Source organism: Cynocephalus volans, chromosome 3 (genome assembly GCF_027409185.1).
Source record: "Cynocephalus volans isolate mCynVol1 chromosome 3, mCynVol1.pri, whole genome shotgun sequence".
Taxonomy (NCBI): Eukaryota; Metazoa; Chordata; class Mammalia; order Dermoptera; family Cynocephalidae; genus Cynocephalus; species Cynocephalus volans.
In genome coordinates this window covers 21,452,150-21,472,223 of record NC_084462.1, presented here as the reverse complement: position 1 = coordinate 21,472,223, position 20,074 = coordinate 21,452,150, and the positions used below count along the sequence as shown (strand labels likewise).

The 20,074-nt window shown below is 49.8% G+C and overlaps 1 protein-coding gene across 2 annotated transcripts in view; it reads right to left on the bottom strand.

The window, feature by feature from the left end:
- CYTH3 (cytohesin 3) overlaps positions 1-20,074 on the bottom strand; it is a 130,757-nt gene that overhangs the window by 3,306 nt on the left and 107,377 nt on the right. For both annotated transcript variants that reach the window (XM_063090400.1, XM_063090401.1), the window contains exons 5-12: positions 14,440-14,558; positions 10,090-10,170; positions 6,720-6,832; positions 6,260-6,408; positions 5,870-5,981; positions 733-809; positions 544-615; positions 247-401 (exon numbers count right to left, since the gene is read on the bottom strand). In XM_063090400.1, the coding sequence (XP_062946470.1) occupies positions 247-401; positions 544-615; positions 733-809; positions 5,870-5,981; positions 6,260-6,408; positions 6,720-6,832; positions 10,090-10,170; positions 14,440-14,558 (878 nt within the window). The remainder of the gene's footprint in view (positions 1-246; positions 402-543; positions 616-732; positions 810-5,869; positions 5,982-6,259; positions 6,409-6,719; positions 6,833-10,089; positions 10,171-14,439; positions 14,559-20,074) is intronic.

The following is a 20,074-nucleotide window of genomic DNA, read 5'->3' as shown; positions in this document are numbered from 1 at the left end:
GGTCTGAGGACAGCGCTGACCACAGGCGAAACATGGACCTCCCCTTTCCCACCATCCCCAGAGGCTCCTCGAACAAGACAAAGGGTCGAGTCAGAGTCGGCTCCAGCGGCCGGCCCTAAGTGTCTGGGGATGACAGAGTCAGTTCCTGCACACCCAAGTGTGCATGTCGGCAAGGCAGGCGCCGTCACGCACTCTCACTCCCGACCTGTCGGCAGGGGACGGCCTGGCTGGAGACCACTCACTCACTTGATGGATTTCATCCACTCCTCCTTCTCCTCGGGGCTGGGGGCCGAGATCCGGTACACCACGTGGTTCCCCTCCACCACTCTGCCATCGGCTTCTGTTTTACAGGCTTTGATGACCTGCCCTTTGTGGCTTGGGTTATAGAGCTCAAAACAGTTCTGGTGGAGAAAGAAAGAGGGGGGCCGTCAAGGGGTGTCTGGGAAGGTTCCCGTGCAGTGGTCAGGCCCTCGCCTAGGGCTACCAGCGAGGACGGGACAAGCTGGTTGAAAGGAGAGGAGTTTGCACAAGGCGGTGGCTCACAGGTTTCCGCGGGTCTTCCACCTCCCGTATGCTGAGGTTTTCCAGCGGGATGATCCCTCTGGGCTCTTTATCCTACAAGAGAAAAGTGCACAGCCAGAGTCACTGCGGTGACTGGGTGGAGGGTCCCTCAGCACAGGGGGTGGCTGCAGTTACTGCTAGGAGGAGGGGGGAGGCCCCACCCTTACTTACTGTCGTGTATTCAAAGTAGTAGAGGCAGTTGTCTGTCAGGATGAACCACCGCCGCTTCCAGGTCTTCACACGCCCTCCTGGAAGCAGAAGGGCCTCATGAGTCAGGGGCCTGTGCAGCAGGGAGCCCGCGGGCCGGAAGCGGGGCCCAGGACCCACACAGACGACTGTGTTGTCAGAAAGGCCACCAGGAGCTAGGCTTCCTTCCTTGTGAAAACGGTCACCATTCTGACCACAGCCAGTAAGGTCCTGGACAAGGTGTGTGGCCTGGCCGTCCGAGTGGGCCCCACATGCACCCCCACCCGGGCCTACACAGAAGCCCTCTCCAAGGCCACCAGGGTCACCCCAGATAACACAAGCGCTTTTCAAATCTGCTTCCTGAAAAAGTTAGTCATGATGGATGGGCATAATTTCCCCACATGAAATGACAACATGCTGAAGTCAGTGCAGCTCACCCGGGTCTGTCCAGGGCTTAATCCTGTTACGTCAGGGTGGTTATCGTATTACTGAGCACTTTGGGCGGCCCTGGGATCCATCACAATCAATTACCCCTTGGCCCAGGGAATGATTAGATTGAATTAATCTTTTAACAAGATCTGGAGCACAGGTGCAGGCACGCACGCGCACACACACACGCAGCTCATCTAGACCTGCTCTCCTTTTAGTACGGGCAAGGAGATCTCTTTTACCCTTAAACATTCAGCAGAGACAAAATGACTTCATCTGCTAGCCCTTGCTTTGGATGTAAACAAGCTCATGGTAATGAGTTCCCCCCACAATGCCCCCTGCCCCCTCGTTCCCCAGAGCTGATGGCGACGGCACTCAGGGCCCACCTCTTCTCCAGATTTTTTCAACCCATAAGTAGGTAAGGAGCTGTTGGGGGGGCTGTGGTTCCAGATCCTCCCTGCACAGAGTGGCGAGGTGAGCCTGGGAGGCCCCATGGGGGGCTGAGGTCTGAGGACAAGGGGAGGAAAGGCTGTGGGGTCACAGGAGACAGGAAGGGACATGGGGCACGAGCCTGGGGCTGAGGCAGTAGGACACCGCCAGGGCGAGGAAGGAGGAGAAACCAGCCGCAGGCAAGGAGGGAGCCCTGAGTCTGCTGGAGGGCAGACGGTGTCTCGGCAGCCCCCCTCATCAGCCCCCTTCTCTCCCGCTTTGATGGCCCAGGACAGTCTGAGGAAGTTACCACCTGGGCAGCAGCCTTGAGGGAGGCAGACAGCTGTCCCTCCCTCTCCCCAGGCTGACCTGTCACACGACTCCTTCCTCACCAGCATCCCACCACCCCACCCGTCACAAGGGTCCGCCTAAACACCGTGGGACCATGTCCCTCCCCAAGGTTCCTGCTGCATCTCCACGGCTCTCAGACCTCCCTGGAGCGCCGCCAACCGCCCCAGCATACACCTTCCTGCCACAGGACCTTTGCTCAGGGAGTGATATCCCTTCCTGCCAACCTCTCTCCTGACCTGTGGCCTGAGCTCCTGTTCCGCAAACCCCTGCACACAGCTCCATCATTGACTCTTCTGTCATATTCATCCCCTGAAGACTCAGCACAGGCTGGGCACACAGCAAGGCCTGTGGCCCTTGGGGCACCAGCTTCCCAGGTCTCGCCGTGGGTTTCACTCCCCCAACTCCACTGGAGTATAGGAGGGAAGCCCAAGTCCATGCAGGGGTCCAGGAGACCCTCAGGTCAGCTCTGCCTTGGCCTAAAGTCCTCCAGTGACAAGGGGACAGAGAGGCATTCTACACCCCTAAGACCAAAGAAGAGGAGGCCAACACTGGTTCTCTCCAGGCACTTCCCCCCAGCCCTGCCAGGCTGTGACAGAATCAGCTGACAGCAATCTCCACCATCCTGATGTCATGTCACCATCGCTTCCCCATCCCCCCTGCCAAGACTTCAGAGCAGGCCCAGCTCCAACTGCTCTGGTGCTCAGGCTGCCCCCCACCTTCCCAACAGCAGCCAGAGGCATCTCTTGAAAATAATACATTGATCAAATCCTTTCCTGCTTGAAGCCCCCAAAGACTCTGATCGCACTCAGTGGAAGATCCGAGCTCCCTCAGCAGCTGAGCGGCCTGAGCTGGTCGCTAAACCATGGAGTGAGTCTCAGAGAGGCACCGGAGCCCCTCACTGCTGTCACTGCACAATGCTCTTTCCCTTTGAGCCGCTGTCACAGCAGATGATCAAGGTGTGTTCTGTCATCTCTCAGTCACAGTCACCTGGCCCCATGCCTGTCACCAATCTGGTCCCCCCAGGTGCCATGGAAGGTGGGTTTGCCGGGGGGGTCCCTGACTCTTCACCCTGGGCTCCACCCACTGTTCCCAGTCAGAGGAGGGTTTGGAGAGTCCTCGGGGTCAGGGGAGCCTCACAAGCTGGGGCCACAGGTCCCAGACTGAGACATGTCATCTGGACTGGCCCCTGAGCCTGGCCCAGTCCAGACCCCCCTCAGAGAGGCAGGCCCAGCAGGGGCCAGTGATTTCCTTGTCTTAGAGCCACAGCAGGCTCTGCTGCAAGGACACCGGGAGGCTCTGCTTCCACGTGTGCTCCTGGACATACCACACAACACTCACACCTGCAGACAAGAGCCTAGCTTCTCCTAAGCAGTGTAAGCACCTACTTTCTCTTTGCAAATCTCCCTCGATTTTCATTGCTGTTACCAGGCAAGGGCATGCATGTGTGCACACACATGTGCAAACACACAGCACATGCGTGCACACACATGCTTTCTTCTCCACGATAGCTCAATTCCAACCACATCTTACATTTTTAACGCAACTGTTCTCAAAACTCAATGTCTTAAGTTGTTTACTGAACAGTCATAAACCAGGCCTGTGCACACTACAATGCTTCTATGCTCTGGCAAAGCATCCAGGCCTTTTAAAAGAGCCACCTACTCTAAAATTAAATTTATGATGAGTCTGCAACGGAGCAAGGTCACACTCCTATCTGAGTACACCCTGGAAACACACTCTAGATTCTACACCCATCCTGTCCACCTCTAGCCAGAGTCCCTGTGTCCAGGCCATGCTTGCCCTGTGCTGGGAGGACTCTGTGTCCTCAGTGCCAGGCCACACGTGGGGCTGAGCTATGAGTCTTAAGAATCGGCTTCCAGCACATCTGCCACCCCCTCTGATGCCACTTGGCTGTCGCTAGTAGCCAGGCTTTGCTCTCAACAACTTGGCTCTCCAAACAGTTGAAAGGAGGCCTGTGGGCAGAAGCATCTCTGGGCACCCAGGGGCTCTGGATGGAAGACCCACCACTGGTTAACCCAGCTACCAGCTCTCTGGGCACCCTGCTCTGTGGACGGTGATGCTCGCCAGCCTCTGTCTCAGATGTTACTCCTGAGAACAGAGCAAATGTGGAGGTTGCCTGGGCTGGCTGCTGTGCCCTCCGGCCACCTGCCCATGCTGAGGTCCCATCTAGTTGCCTCAGGCTCCCCCCAGGCACTGCACAGTGCCCGGCCAGCTTTGCTGCTCCTGCAAGTGCTCCATGCAGTTATTGCATGGCCTGCGTGTCTGCCCAGCCAGGAAGCAGGTGAGAAAACACAGGTCTGCTTTGCCTTTATTTCAGTCACTTATACAGCCAGCCTCCTCCTGGTAGCACGAAGGCTACACTGGCTGCCAGGCAGGTTCACGCTGTCACCATCCCTGAAGGGGGGCATTCTCAGGTGACACAGGAACCAGAAGGGAGGCATCTAGTCCAATGAACACCCACTAGTTCTGGCCCAAGTGCCACCACTGGTGATTTTAGATGCATTCCTCTTGCCCTTACTCTTGCAGCCAGAAGTTTGACACGCTGTGAAAAGTCTGGTGTATTATCTACAGTCACTCAAGCACCCAGGTTCAGGGCTATGGTGCTAGGTTTTTAGGCAAACACCCAGAACATTCCTAAACCTTGGCATAGAGAAGCATCAAAGAGCAATGGCCAAAACTGAAGACCCCAGTGGGAAGAGCAGAGCTGTGGGGCACACTCCATCCCATCAGCTAAGGGAGGCCTGTGCCTGTCAGATTGTTATGCCATGCCTTATCCTCACCTGATTAAAAAAAAAAGTCAGCAGGATTCTGTAGCACTAGCACCTTACATGCTGTCTCACAACGATCTGTTCTCACAAGTGCCCAGCAAATGCAGCTGTCACATTTTTCTTGCTGTCAGTGTTAAGGCAAAATCCCAACCCACCCAGAGTCAAGACAACCCCTGAAAATTTATAAAATTGCCTATAAAGTCTAAAAGCCATTTGACTTTTCTGTCAATGGTGAGGAATCCTTTAGGACATTCCCAGACTCTTTCCACAGGGTGCAAACGTGCACTGCTTGGTTAGTGTGAGAGGTGGCTGGTGATGCTGCGAGGACAGGGATGGTTATCAGCTTCCTTGCTGCTGCAGAGACCCTGAAAACACGGGTGGGGGCAAGCCTGTTCCCACACAGTGTCCCCATGCGCTCTAGTCCCGGCCACTCTTGGCCTGGCCCGTGGGGCAGGTGTTGCATTCACCACACCGTGCTCTGACCCCAGCAAGTCCAAAGCCAAATGGATCAGATGAATGGCAGCCACAAATCGGAGCTTCACACAGACCAACGTGGGGGAGAGAAACCGAGAGGAATGAGCCGCCGAGGGAGGGACAGGAAGCCACTGGGTACGTACCTCCTAACGCAGGACAAGCAGGGACAGCCCGTCACAGAACAGAAAGGTGGGAGCCACAGGCAGAAGGAAAACAACAAGAAGGCACATTTAAACCACTCGTCAAAAATCACAGCCACACCAAACCAAGAGAAAGGCACACAGATTCTTTGGAGATAAATGCACTTGCTTCTCGTACAGAAAACTGCCCTCAATCTATCTGGACACTAACTTAGCAGTTTTCTGGGACAGGTCGTGCAGGCTGGGTGTTATTCTCTGCCATGAACACTGCAAAGGTGGCCTCACTCTGAGATGCCACAATTCAGAGAAGCCGCCATCAGTTCTGGGACGTGCAGCTACTGAGATTGGACGCTGGCTTAACTGCATATTCTTTTTAATGTTTCTGCCTTGTGGTTAGGGGCTTTTGCTACCATGAGCTGGGGAGGACCCCCACGGGAGCTGCTGCCGTGGGCTGAGGGGCCACGTCTGCGAGTCACGCACAGCCCGGCCGTGGCCAGAGCCGCTGCTCACCCAGCTTCAGGAGCCAGCCTTCCCGGTCAGGGTTGAAGAACGTGTGTGTCAGGTCATTCCCATCGTCCTCTGGGATTTTAAATGGTTCATTCTTAATACTTTCATATAAATTCTGTAAGGAGGGAAGAAATAGCAAATTCAAGGATTCAAACAGAAGAGAATCAGCCTGTCCTTTACCCATCTCTCTCCAGGACAGAATAAGCATAAAGCTCAGGAGGACCAGGGCAGCCAAGAGACCCTTGAAAGATGCATCTAAGATAATGAAACAAGCACTGCCAATTTCCGCAGGTCATCATGATCCTGAAAATTAAGAACAAGTGAGGGACAGAGAGGATGAGGAAACACACCCTCCCAAGACGTAGCTCAGAAGCAGGTCTCAGACGGACTCACCCTCAGCAGCTCCTCAGGGAGGTCCCCTCCCTCGTTGATGCCGCGGTTCATGCTTATGAACCGCTCTGCTGTGGGCTTGTCACGCACATTGTGGTTGTGTAGGCTGGTGTTGAGCATGATGATCGCAAATGACAGCACGTAGCATGTGTCTGCAACAGTCCGAGGACGGCAGGAGGGCTTAGAATTCTACATGTGGAATGTGGCTCCCACAGGAAACCCATGCATGTTGGGGGCACACCCCACTGAGGACACTGGGCAAGAAGCACCTGGGCCTGCAGGCCTGTCCTCTGAAGCAGCAGCCCCCCATGTGGTATGAGCAGGTCTGGCTAGTGGCCAAAGGTGGTGCTGTCCTGGCTCAGGGTCCCTAGGAACACATGCCTGGACTTTGCCTAGCCCTCCCACTCCCTGAGCCATTGGCTTTGACTGATGAGGGGCCAGGGCCACAAGCCCTGCCACTGACCTGTGGACTGGAAAACCCCAGGGTTGCACAGGCAGTAGCGTGAAGCAAAAGCCTCCATCATGCGATCAATTTTCTGAGCCTCCCCTGGAAGTCTGAAGCTCCACAAGAACTGCCTGCAGAGAAACAAAAGCTCATGGAATGACCTTGCATGAGAACAGACCCAGCCTCGCAGCCCAAGGACCAGCTTCTGCCCAGCCCCAGGAAGCATGTTTTCTTCCTGGCCTGGGTGCAACTCTGGCAGGGACGTGGAAGGGCACAGAGCCAGGAAGGAGAGACCCAAGACAGTTTCCTTCCATTTGATAATTCAAGACACGTTTACTGACTGCTTGCCTTTTCTGTGACACAACCCATCTGGCAGTGAGGCCTGTTGCCTCTGCCTTAAAAACATCCAGGACCCAGCATTTCTCCCACACCCACCAGGCGATCACCCCAGCCCTGCCACGGCCCCATGGCCCTGTGGATGGGACCATTCCTCCCAATACTCCCACACACCTGGGCAAAGCTAGAATCAGCAGGATGGCTTCCAAGGCCCCATCTCCACTGCCAGTGTCACAACCGAAATCTGCTGCTGCCACACTAGCAGACACATTCCTTCCTTGGGGACATTGCCCAACAAGCAGCTGCCCCATCCTCAGATATCCCCCTCTCGCTGAGGTCTCCCCGGCCACCTTACCTAAAATCGCAAGCCCCCCTCTCCCAACACTACTGCTCTTCCTTTGCTTTCCTTGGTTGCACGGCACCCACCATCTGCTACCTGTCTGCCTTATTCATCCCCTGTCTGAAAGTGGCTGTGACCCCCACGGCAAGAGCTGCGGCCTATCTTGCTCCCTGCCTGTGACCATGGCCTGCTGCTGCTGCTGCTGCTGCTGCTGCTGCTGCTGCTGCTGCTGCTGCTGTTGCTGCTGCTGCTGCTGCAGCTTCAGCACAAGGAATGGGGCTGAGGTTAGAACTAAGGGCTCTGATTAAGTTTCTGGACTGTCGTCAGTTTCACCAGCAGGCAGATAGGGGCAGATGTGCTCTCGCCCCCAGCGAGGCCCCTCCTGTTCTGCAAATCCCTTAAATGTGAGGGCTCCCTGAACCCTCTCTTTGTGGATTCCAGCCACATTCAAGCCCCTCATAGCCAGGACCAGCTTCAGACTCAACACGGCCACCCCATCCTTGGCTCACAGGCCAGCCACCTAGAAGCACCCAACCGCCTGCTGCCCCACGGCGTGGCCCCCTGCCCCTCGCACAGCAGGCAGGTGGGCCTGAAGTCTGCCTGTGAACCCCACGTCCCTCACAGGCATCTCTGAGTGAAACCCTCAGAATAAAAGCCAAATCCTTAGGACAGTTCCTGAGACTGCAGGACCCACCGTGTCCCCGCCCGCCCCTCTGTGCCGTTGCTCACTGCTCCCTGTCGCTCGCTTGGCTCTTTTTCTTCCATTCCGTCTAAGTGCCCCTCATCAGCCCTGACCCAGCCCAACGACCCCCTTACCCAGCCGAACTTTTTGTTTCCGTAGCAACCAGCTCTTTCTGACAACCTGTGTAACTTAGGTTTCAGACATACCTGTTACTTGTCCTCTCTGCACTACAGCGTGAACTCTGTGTGGCCAAGATCAGCGCCAGGCCCACCAGCGCTAGGTGATGAATAGGAAGCGAGGTTCTCTGGGGTGAACAGAGTCTCTAGGCTTTACCTGCCTGAGCCCCATCTTGCAGGAATTGCAGATGCCACCCCAAACTCTCCCGAGCTACCACTGAGTCCCAGACTTCTTTTGAACCACACACCACCCCTACTTACACTCTCCAACGGCTCCCACTGTCCTCACACTTCTGAGCATGTGCGAGCCCTTCCTGCCCACCACACGGCCCAGCACCCCATCATGCCCCAGGGCCGTGGTCGGGGCTGCTCTCTTGGCCTGGCAGATGCCTGTGCTCCTTGCCAGCTTGGCTTCTCCAGAGGTGTGTGAATGGAGCCCCCCAGGCTAACCCAGGCCCATCCCTCCTCCTGCCTCATTTTTCTCTATAGACCCTGAGCCCAGCTCAGCTCCCAGCATGGAGCAGGTGTGCAGATGAGCAGGTGAAGGTGTGAAGCTGCTGTCACTCTGGGCCTTGGCATGCCAGAGAGAACTCCCAACACAGGCAGCGTGTTCTGGGGTAATGGGACAGGCCAGGTGGCAGATGATGAAAAAGGAGCTGTGGGACAGGCAGGGCCCGAGGATCTAGTGGAGCAAAGCTGAGGCAGCCAGCTCTCTGCCCTCACCTGCTCTGCTGCGGGAGCCTGCTGGACTTGACACCTGTAGGATTTATTAGGAACCTCTTTGGCTCTGGGGTGGACTGACTAAAAAAAATGGAATCACAGATGCAATGACTATGCCACAGACACTCCTCCCAGACTCACCAGGCCTGAGCCTCTCTGTGGACATGCAGTTTTCAAAATCTGAGTCTGAAAAACTTGAATTACAGCTGCAGGGTTCATATCTGCTGCTGCCAGCATGCTGTTCAGCCCCAGGCTGAGAAGCTAAGCACAATGTCATGAGGGTCAGACAAAAACACTGCCGGCATTTCAGTCTACAGCTGAAGTACAGCCACAAAAAAACAGCCCAAGTAAACAAGAACCAGACAAAACTTGGTTATGACCTTCTCAGCCTGAGGACAGGCTGGGGGGGCTCCCACCAGAAGCCCTGCCGCCTCTCCCTGAGCTGGACCCAAGCTGCCACTGGGTGATGGCTCAGGATCGACACCCAGACCAAATGAAGAGCCCACACGGCCCAGCGGGATCCCAAGGAAGGAGACGAGACCACCTCCTTTCAGCAGTGCAGGAAGAAGAGAAGGTACAGGAGGAACAGCCTGAGAGGGCAGCCGGGGAGGACACCGTGGACACTGTAATAAGGCTGCACGAGGGTGGCTGAGGGCCTCTGTCCACCCCAGTGACACAGTGACACCTGGCTTTCCTCAGACAAGTTGGGAGCAGGGGGCTTCCCATGGTGGAACAGCCATATCCTCCATAAACACTTGAGGCCAAAGCTGGTGAGGAGTGGGCCTGTGCAGCGCTGAGGCCACGCCGTGCACAGCATGCGGCAGAAGTGGGAAGAGAGCACACACGCGACTGCCAAACTTTGCTTAAAATGAGAGGAAGCAAACAACGAGCGGAATGCAGAACCCACATCACAACAAGGGAAGTGTGACTCTGCCCTGCGTGCGTGGCCCGATTTCTGCCTAGGGCTGCTGAATGTCACGCAGCATCAGAGGATCATTGGGGACAAAGAGCCAGTGTCTGCAGAGACTCCTGTGGCTCTCAGCTCCCTGGAGTGAACCTGCACACACTGCTGCTCAGCACCAGCCCTCGGCCTTGCCCGGCGGCTCTGTGCCCAGGGTATGACCAAACGCTTACCGTAAGGCTTGCACGAGGTTGAGATCAGCAAACTCATGGAGTTCGACAAAAGCCTGAAGAACTTTAATATTAAATTCATCCCTAGGAAAGAAAGGAAAGAAGTTTTAAGCCTAATACACATTATCTTGATCAAAAAAAGACATTTCCTAAAGCAAGTTTTTAATTTTGTATGACTAAAAGTTAAGATTTTGTTCACCGTAAATTTGTTTTCAGACTTAAGGCAAAGGAGAGTCAGTAGAGTATTAAGAGCGCACTTTACAATAGGTAAGAGTCTAGGCAAGGGGACCATTGCAGAACCCCAGAGACAACCACCGCAACTGCCCGGGTGCTCGCACTGTAGGCTGTAAGGACACCCAGAGCTCAGTGTGCTCCTCCCACAATCTTCAAAACGACCCGAGGGGGGTGTTACTATCATTCCCATTTCACAGATGGAGGTTTTGAAGCTCAGGGAAGTGAAGCAACTCACTCAAGGCCATAAACTGTAAGGTGTATGCTGGGCTCAGAAAGGAAAATTTGGAAAGGAAATAATACCGACCACATTAGTTTTTAAAAATTAACTTGAGAATACAGTAAAAGGTGAAAAATTTATTCAAATGTAAAAGATGACATCAAAAAGTAAAATGATGAAACAGAAACCATGCATTTCCCTGGTTTTAATTCAAAGATGTCAGTCATGAGGTGCTCTCAGGACACCCCGAGCAGGCAAAACATTGGGTTCCACCTGCCCCCCACTTACAGGGCTGGCGCCAACACAACCGTGGGCGAGGCAGCTGGGCTTTGAAATACATGCCAGAAGGCTCCCAAACACCTGAGCCCTCCAGGAGACACCTGTAGCTCAACCCTGTGAGGGACGAGAAGGCCTGGCTTGAAAGCCAGAGTGCTCACCACTGGGAGAGCACATGGACTATGTCACCCCCACAGCGCAGCTCTCAGCTTGTACCAGCAACAGCACTGGGCCCTGCTGTAAGCAATGGCCAAGGCTTAGTGCCTTCGGCAAACAGGGCACCACCACCCACCTGGCAGGGCTGCAAGGTCAAAGAAGTGAGGGTGAGAAAAGAGCCCAGGAACAAAGCATATGCTCCAACTTCTCCCCCTGCTTTCTCTGTGGGACGTGCTCATGGGAGGTGTGGCGCTGCTGTCTCTGAGGACCCTACTGTTGTGCTGGTTCCTGAGCCCTGTCCCCACAGAAGGACCTTCCCAGGAGACAGTGACCACACCTGTCCTGGGCAGACAGAAGAAAAGACTGGGGATCAGGTCCTGGATTGTCCAACACTGTGCCCTTCAGCTGATTCCCAATAAATGGGCAGAGCGGCACAGTAAAGGTCACAATTGGGGTGTGCGTGTGTGTGCACATTCACCTGGTGCTCAGCATGGAAGGAGTGGTGGCAGCAGCCAGGTCTGGGCCATAGCAAGGAGCAGGCCCATGAGCCACATCAGCCACCGCTTCCTCAGGCCGTGTGAAAGGCTAGACTCCACCATCACAAAGGCCACGCGGTTGCGCGGTGCAGGGAGCCTCACGGCGAGGCGCGATGCGCCTGAGGTGGACAGCTCGGCTATGAACACCACCAACTGGGAGCAAGCTGGCGTAGAGACCCCCCAGGAACGACCCGCTCCAACAGAGTTAATAGAGGGGGCAGTCCCAGCACTCCCACTCTCCTTGAGTTGTTTCCCTCACCCCCACCCCAGGGCAGAGTCTTCACCACATCGTCCTCCCTACCCACACTCTACCCACACTCTACCCACACTCTACCCACACTCACCCCCACAGATCTCAATACTACCTATGTGCCAATCACCCTGCGGTTTCTACCTCTTGCTCAGACCTCTCCCCTGAACCTCTCCACCCAAATGTCCACTACACCTCGTGAGTTTGACCAGTCCCAACTGACCACAGGTCTGTGTGCTCTCTCTGCTGGTGGCACCTCCATCTTTCAGGCTGCTCAGGCCAAAGTCCCCGGAGTCCTAATGACTAACAATGTTGAGCACGTTTTCATATGCTTGTTGGGCATTTATATATCTTCTTTGGAGAAATATCTATTCAAACCTTTTGCCCACTTCATAATTGAGTTATCTATTTATTATTTAGTTGTAAGAGTTCTTCAAATATTCTAGATATAAGCCATTATCAGATTTATATGTGATTAGCAAATATTTTCTATTCTCTGAGCTGGCTTTTCACTTTCTTAATGATGTCCTTTGAAGCACAAAAGTATTTAATTTTGATGATGTCCAGTTTTTTTGTTTTTCTGGTTTGGTTTTGTTTACTTATTTTTTCTTTTGTTATTTGTACTTTTTGGTGGCTTATCTAAGAAACCCTTGTCTAATTCAAGATCATGAAGAGTTGCCTCTATGTTTTCTTCTAAGTGTTTTATAGTTTTAACTTCTTACATTCAGGTCTGTGATCCATTTTAATTTTTGTGTATGGTAAGTGGCCCAACTTCACTCTGTGCATGTGGATATCCAGTTTCCCCAGCACCATCTGTTGAAAAGACTACTCTTTGCTCCATTTAATTGTCTTCGCACACATATTAAAGAGCATTTGACAATAAATGTGAGGGTCTATTTCTGGATTCTCGATTCAATTCTATGACTTAAATATCTATCCTATACCAGTCCCACACTGTCCTTGATTAGTATAGCTTCAGTCTATTTTGGAATTGGGAAGTGAGTTCTCTACCTGTGGTCTTCCTTTTCAAGACTGCTGTGGCTATTCTGGGTCCTTTGAATTTTCATATAAATTTTAGGATGAGCTTATCAACTTTTGCAAAAAATGTCAGCTGGGATTTCAATAGGGAGTGTATTAAATATGTAGACCAATGTGGGAAATACTGCCATATTAGCAATACTATGTCTTCTGATCCATGAACATGAGATGTCTTTCCATTTATTTATTTTCATTTTTTCAACAATGTTTTGTAGTTTTCTGAGTAAAAATGTTATACTTCTTTTGCTAAATTTATTCCTAAATATTTAAATCTTTTTAATGCCACTGTAGATTAAATTGAATTTTTAAAAATTCCTTTTCTGTTTGTTCATTACTACTGTATAGAAATACTTGTACAACTGAGTTTTGTACATTGATGTTTCCTGCAACCTTACTGAACTTGTTTATTAGTTCTAACAGTTTTATTGTGGTTTCTTAGGATTTTATATGTACGTGATCATGTCATCTGTAAATAAAGCTTCTATTAAATCCTTTCAATCTGGATGTCTTTATTTTCATTTTCTTGTCTAACTGCCCTGGCTAGAAGTGCCAGTACCATGTGAAATATGAGTGGTGAGAACAGACATCCTTGTCTTGTTCTTGATCTTAAGGAGAAAGTATTCAGTCTTTTGCCATTAAGTATGATGATAAATCATGGTTTTTTCAAAGGCGCCCTACATCATGTTGAGGAAGTTGCCTTTGAGCCCTAGTTTTTTTAGTGCTTTTATCATAAAGCAGTGTTGAATTCTGCCAAATGCTTTCCTAGATTTATTGGGATAATCGTGTGGGTTTTGCCCATTATTCTACTGGTATGGCATATTACTTCAATTGACTTTAGTATGTTGAACTAACCCTGCATTAATGGGATCAATCCCATTTGGTGTATATTCCTTTTTATATACTGGTCAGTCTGTGGTTTTCTTTTCTTGTGATATCTTTGACTGGATTTGGTATTGGGTAGTACTGACCTCACAGAATGAGTTGAGAAGCATTCCACTTTCCACTTTTGATCAAGTATTTTCAGTAAAAAGCTAGAAATAGAAACCACCCTGATTTAGCAACTCTTAGGCTTTCGTTTAAAAATGCTATCTTCTGGTCCATGAGAAAAGTCTATTCTGGCATGCTCAGGGCATTTGCTGCCTTGGCATTCTTGCAATAACCTCTGCTAAGCACAGTAAATTGACTTTTCAGTGGAGAAGGTCAGGAAAGTAAATCTGACTTGCTGCTTTCCACTAAAAAAATGAATAACTTTCTGTCTTTATGCATACCCCAAGTAGCAGGGAAAAGAAAGCCACTAAGAAATCTGGTGTATTTCTGGCCAAAACATAAGAAGAGGATTAAGATGCTCTCCAAGATCAGGAGAAAGAGGCAGTGGAATTGTCGGTTCTATCACGGTTCCCTGAATGACGGGTTCCAGAGAAGCACAGATCTCACCCGGCTCCAGAACACCCTAACACCCCTCCTCTCACACGGACACCAGAGAGGAAGTGATCACACTGGGCTCACAAGGTACTGAGGAGCAGCATGTGGATGCCTATGGCCCATGACTAATTAGCTGTGATAGTCCCTAAAGCGGAGGGTGTGCCCAGGTCAGGCCACAGGGTTGGGTGGGCCCAGGTGGGGCTGCCCATTCTCCTTCGACTTACCGTTCACCCAGATAGTCCCCAATGACGGTCTTATTTAGGCCTTCTCCTTTATAAAGGAACTGGGCGACATCTTCTGGGGAACTTTGTAGCAGGTCATTTTCTATGAGAAACTGAATTCCCTGAAGAAGAACATGAGAAAGGAAGTGCTGATTAGGACGGTCACTCATACTCATTTTCAAAGACAGAAATACACTTCGTATAATGATCTTACTGGTTTGGACACTGCAAAAACAATACCAGAGAGAAGCATACAACTGCATGATCTGATTTCCACGTTACCACAATACATTTTATCCATCAAAGAAAAGCACATTCATTCCTCCTGGTAATTTAACAGGTTAAAAGACAAATAAATGGGTTACTGAACAAACCATTATAAGGGGTTATTAGAGATTATAAAGGTAGAAGTAACAATAATAACCGATTTCCCAAGCTTATGAAAATGATCTGCTTTGTGTCTGGGAGGAACGCATTGTATGTGATAGACGCTGCTGGTTGGCCAACCCAAAACCCTCCCAGTCCCCACTTTTCCCTGCCATTCTTCACTAGAAAATCACTTTCCCAGCCTACCCTGGAACTAGAAATGACCTTATGACACAGATCTGGTCAAAGAGACATGAACAGAGGCCTGCGGGGAGCACGCGGAAGGCTTTTGATTTCCTTGTAAAAGGGGGCTCATGAGCTGACACTGTTCTTCCTCCTCCTTCCTGCCTTGAACATAGATGGGACGATCCAAGCCACAGAGGCCTCCTTACAAGGAAAAGGCTGAGATGAGCACAGGGACCTCACTCCTGCCACTTAAGAGCCACCTACTGCTACAGCAGCTGTGTGAGAAGATAAACCTCCATTGTCTATGCTATTTTTACTGGATTTTCTGTTATCTTAGGCCAAAAACATGTTAACTGACATTAGGTGCCACCAGGTTTATGCCAATAGAAACTCATGCCTATTTTAAGGGTTTCAAGCACAACTGACAATCTCGAAAGGCAAGGGGCTGTCTCTGGCTTGAATCAGCTGCACTCCTTCTCATGAGAAATCCAGGGACCTATGAAATAGCAAAAATTTATCTCTAACATAGCTTCGGAAGTGGCTTCAAAACACGTTGGCAAGGCTAGTAAGGGTATAGGGGATCTGGGAACCTATTTGCCAGGAGGCTATTTCTACAACTTCAGAGAGACTCTTCCAGCTGAAGCTCTCAGTGTCCAAGACAAGGGCTTCCTCATACCCCCAAGGCCCACCTGGAGATTTTCTATTATTTATTTTTAGATACATGAATATCCACAGCAGCCTTAATTAGAATTTCTAAAAACTGGAAACAACCCATCGGTCAGTCAATAAGGAACAGATAGATACATGCTGGTATATCCATACAATGGAAGACTATACAGCAATGAAATGAAATGCACACTCGTAACATGAATGAATCTTACAGACATGATATGGACTAAAAGATGACACAGAGAGTATATTTTAATTCTGTTTATATAATTTTTTTAAAAAGGAAAATTAATTTATGGTGATAGAACACTAGTTACCTTGGGGAGTGAATGCTAGTTACGTTGGGGAGGAGGTACCAGAAAGGTGTCCTATAATATTCTACAACTACATCTTGTTCCAGGCTGTGGCTACGTGAGTATATATATTACCATGTAAAGATTCAAGTTGTACATTTAAAATTTGTGCACCATGCTGTATTTTATTCTCAAAAAAATTAATAAGCCTAAAAATCCTAAATTAATTCTCACATTTCTGGTGGGAGTTTAAGTGGGTACACCCACCTGGCTACCACCTGAATTGCAAGACACACACACCATAGCAACGCAGTTCTGACCCTAAGCACACACCTGTCCTAGCGCAAGCTCCCTGAAAACAAAGTCTGGGACTGGCGCGGCAGAGCTGTGCTTTGGCTACTTGCTTTATGTGAAGTGCAGGTCCCACACCCAGCGTGAGAAACTCGAAGTGGGGCGAGCGGAGAAGGGTGGTGAAGCCCTCAGCTGGAGGTGGGCAGGGAGAGGTGGGATGCCTGTGGGGGTCTGCCAGGGAGGGCAGAGGCAGGGGAAGTTGGGCAGAAGTTTACAGTCAGACCTAAAATGACCAGCAGAGGTCAGAGGCCAAAGCTGCCCCTGAGATGTGGATCCCTTGCTTGGGTTCTTGTCATGAGGACTCATAAGACTGGCAGTGAGTGGAGATGGTAAATTCTGCTGCCCCCAAAATTGCCAGGGGCAGGAGAGAGGGCATCCAAAGGACCCCAGGATCCTGGGACACAAGGACCAGCATAAGTAGAGGTTGGGGTGGTGCCTGGTCCCTGGCCCGGCCTTGGCTGTGGCTGTGTGCGCCCTGCGCACCCCGCAGGCTGAGTTTGCTGCCACTTCCTTCCCTCTTGCTGAAGGCTGGGAAGCCGATAGCTTCCCTTGGACAGACATTGCTTTCCAGTGTGCCATAGGAGGGGCCATGACCTTGAGAGGCCCTTGCATCCTTCCAGCCCTGCTCTCTTTCTGCCCCTCCTAGTAGTCCCGCAATCTCCACAGTCTCAAGGCTGGGGACTGGACCCTACAAAGCTAAGGTCCCTGCCACTATCAGCCAAAGCCCCCAGAACTGAATGGGTTTGGAGATGAGGCTTTCGTGAGTTCTTCTGGATGCTTGTGACCAGCCCTAAAATTCAGCACTCCCCCCAAAATAGGATTCTTCTTGGAAGTGCTATGAAACAACCTACAAGGATCTGAGAAAAGCAAATGGGCTCAGAACAAGGTAATTTCTTCTGTACTTACAGGTCACATAATGAAAACAGAGGAGGTCTCCAGTGAAGCTCCAGCTTCTTTTGCAAGAGACTGAGACCCTGGTCATGGAAAACTTGGAGCCACTGGGTAAGTTCAGGCCAGAGACCATAAGAGAAATGGAGTCAAAAGCCAGAGGCAAGGAGACCCTTTGAATAAGAAAGGGACTGCATCTGGGAGAGAAAGAGACAAGCAGAGGAGGAGGAGGACACAGCAGCAGGCCTGCTGAGTCCAACGACATGTGTCCTTATAAGAGGCAGAGAGGAGAAGGCACCCAGAGAAGGCCATGTGATGATGGAGGCGGAGACCGGAGGGACATGTCTACAACCAAGGAGCACCCAGGACTGCGGGCTACCACCAGAAGCCAGAAGAGAGGTGTGGAAGGGATTCTCCCTCGGAGCTTAAAGAACAACCCTCATACCTTCATCTTGGACTTCTGGCCTCCTGAACTGTGAGAGAATAAACTTCTGTTGTTTTGAGCCACCCAGTTTGTGGTAATTTGTTCAGACACTAATACACTAGGTAGATACTCATAAAAAGAAGCAAATGTTCCTTTAAAAATTAAAATTTAGGGCCAGCCCATGGCTTACTTGGGAGAGCGTGGTGCTGACAACACCAAGTCAAGGGTTAAGATCCCCTTACCGGTCATCTTTAAAAAATAAAAAATAAAAAAATTTAAAATTAGAAATTTTATCAGTTAAAAATATTATTTAGAAAATCAAATGGTAGAAAAGGGGGGAGGGGCACCACTTGACCCACTACATCTAATGTATCTTTTTCCAATTCTTTATTCCCAGCTTTCCTGTTATTCGTTGTAGGTGCATGTCTCAATCAGAAGACAACTGGAATTTATCGTTTCTTTTAACCAAATATCGAAGTGTCCCTTTTTTGGAGGGAAGGGGGTGCTGGCGGGTGTGCTTTCTGTTTCACATGCCATTTTAGCCTTCTGCTGAACTCATCAAGTTTTCTTTATGCAATTTTTCCTAATAATTTAGAAATCCTATTTTATTGTATCTTTAGTGGTTAGTCTTAAAATTTTCACAAATATTTAAACTTACATATCAACGTCTAGAAAACCTCAGCCGGCTTTTACTTCCCTCCTCCATTTCCCCCTTGCTACTTATGTACTGAGATAATCTGGGACTTAAAAAAAACATTTTAAAAACAATTTAACTACAAGTTTTGTTGGTTTTTTGCTTTTCTTTCCTTTTTTATCCTGCAGATTAATTTCTTGTTTTGAGATGTACTACTCCAAATGCTAGAGACAGAGAAGGTCTTGGTGGTTAACTTTTTGAGTCCTGGAACATCTGAAAATGTCTACTCACTTTCTCTCTGAGTAACAGTCTGGATGAACAGAGCTCTGGGTTTAAATTATTTTCCTTAGACCTTAGAAGATTCTGTTTCTCTACTGTCTTTGATCCAATGTCCCTGATAATAAATTCATTTTGATTCTCACTTTTTAGGGAATCTACTATTTCCTTCCCAGAAAATTTAATGAATTTCTCTTTATGTACAAGCTTTATGATATTTTACTCAATGCATCTATGATATAGGTCTTTTAAAAATGTATCCTGCTTGACATTTGGTGGGGACTTTGAATCTGAAGATTTTATCATAGTCTAGTTCTAAAATATTTCAAGATTTTCTTCAAATATTTCTTCCCCTCCATTTTTACTCTCTTCTGGGACTTCCATGAGACAAAATTTGGGCCGCTGGACCCATCTTTCATGTCTTGTAGTTCTGTGCAAAACCGTGGAGAGAATTTTCCAACTATCTTCCAGCTGACACATCCACCATCCAGCTGTGTCTTCTCTGTCTTACAGCCAGTGCTCAAGTTATGTGACACACTCCTATTTTTCATTTCCAAAGTTCTTTTCCACAACCCCCTACTTTTGTATCATGGATAAGAAACATCCTCTCATACCTCTCTGAGGATATTCATAATATATACAAATATCCTATATTTAAAAGTTTCCTTTTACCGTTTCTATTGTCTGTTTTCCAGTGTCAGTTCTTCTTTTTTTTTTTTTTTTTTTCCCGTGACTGGCACTCAGCCAGTGAGTGCACCGGTCATTCCTATATAGGATCCGAACCCGCGGCGGGAGCGTTGCCGTGCTCCCAGCGCAGCATTCTACCGAGTGCGCCACGGTCTCGGCCCTAGTGTCAGTTCTTCTGAATGTCTTGTTTCATCTCTCTTTCATGGTGTTGGTTTCCTCAAACTTCAGGTGGTACTTGGTGGGTGTCACAGTCTAACTGAATGCTGTCTTTTTCTGGATTCTACTGAAGCCGCTTCCAGCGATTTGGCTGGACGGCAGGTTAGGCAGCCAGGTGGGGTGAGCCGAGAGCTCGTCTCTGGGAGTGGAAATTTCTCCTTCTTAGTGCTGCCAGCCACTGAGGACATTGCCTGTTTTCATGGACTAAGTGTTCCCTCCTGCTGCTCTCCCCTGGGGCACATACCACTGCACGGCACAAATTCAGCAGAGAGTAAACAGTCTACGGTGGTCCTGTTCCCCACATCTGCCTCTTCTGAGCTTCCTGAACCCCAGAGCCGCTCTCATGTCCTGTAGCATTCTTTCTTGTATGTGTTTAGCGCATCGTTTCTTTCTTTAATTGATTGCATTTATCTTTTTTTCTTTCAGGGATTCCTCAATTTCTCATCCACAGAGTAAACTCCTGCTTGTTATAGATTTGTGTGTTTTATTTTTAAAGGCATTTCTAAGAAAATGGGAATAAAAGGGAGAGGCTGTAGAGTGTTCTCAGCTTTCTCAATCTTATCAAACCTTTGCTCTCATTTATTTATAAACCCAAGTGCTACTTCTAGAATCTAATGTACCCAAACAAACCAAAGCTCCTTGCTTAAA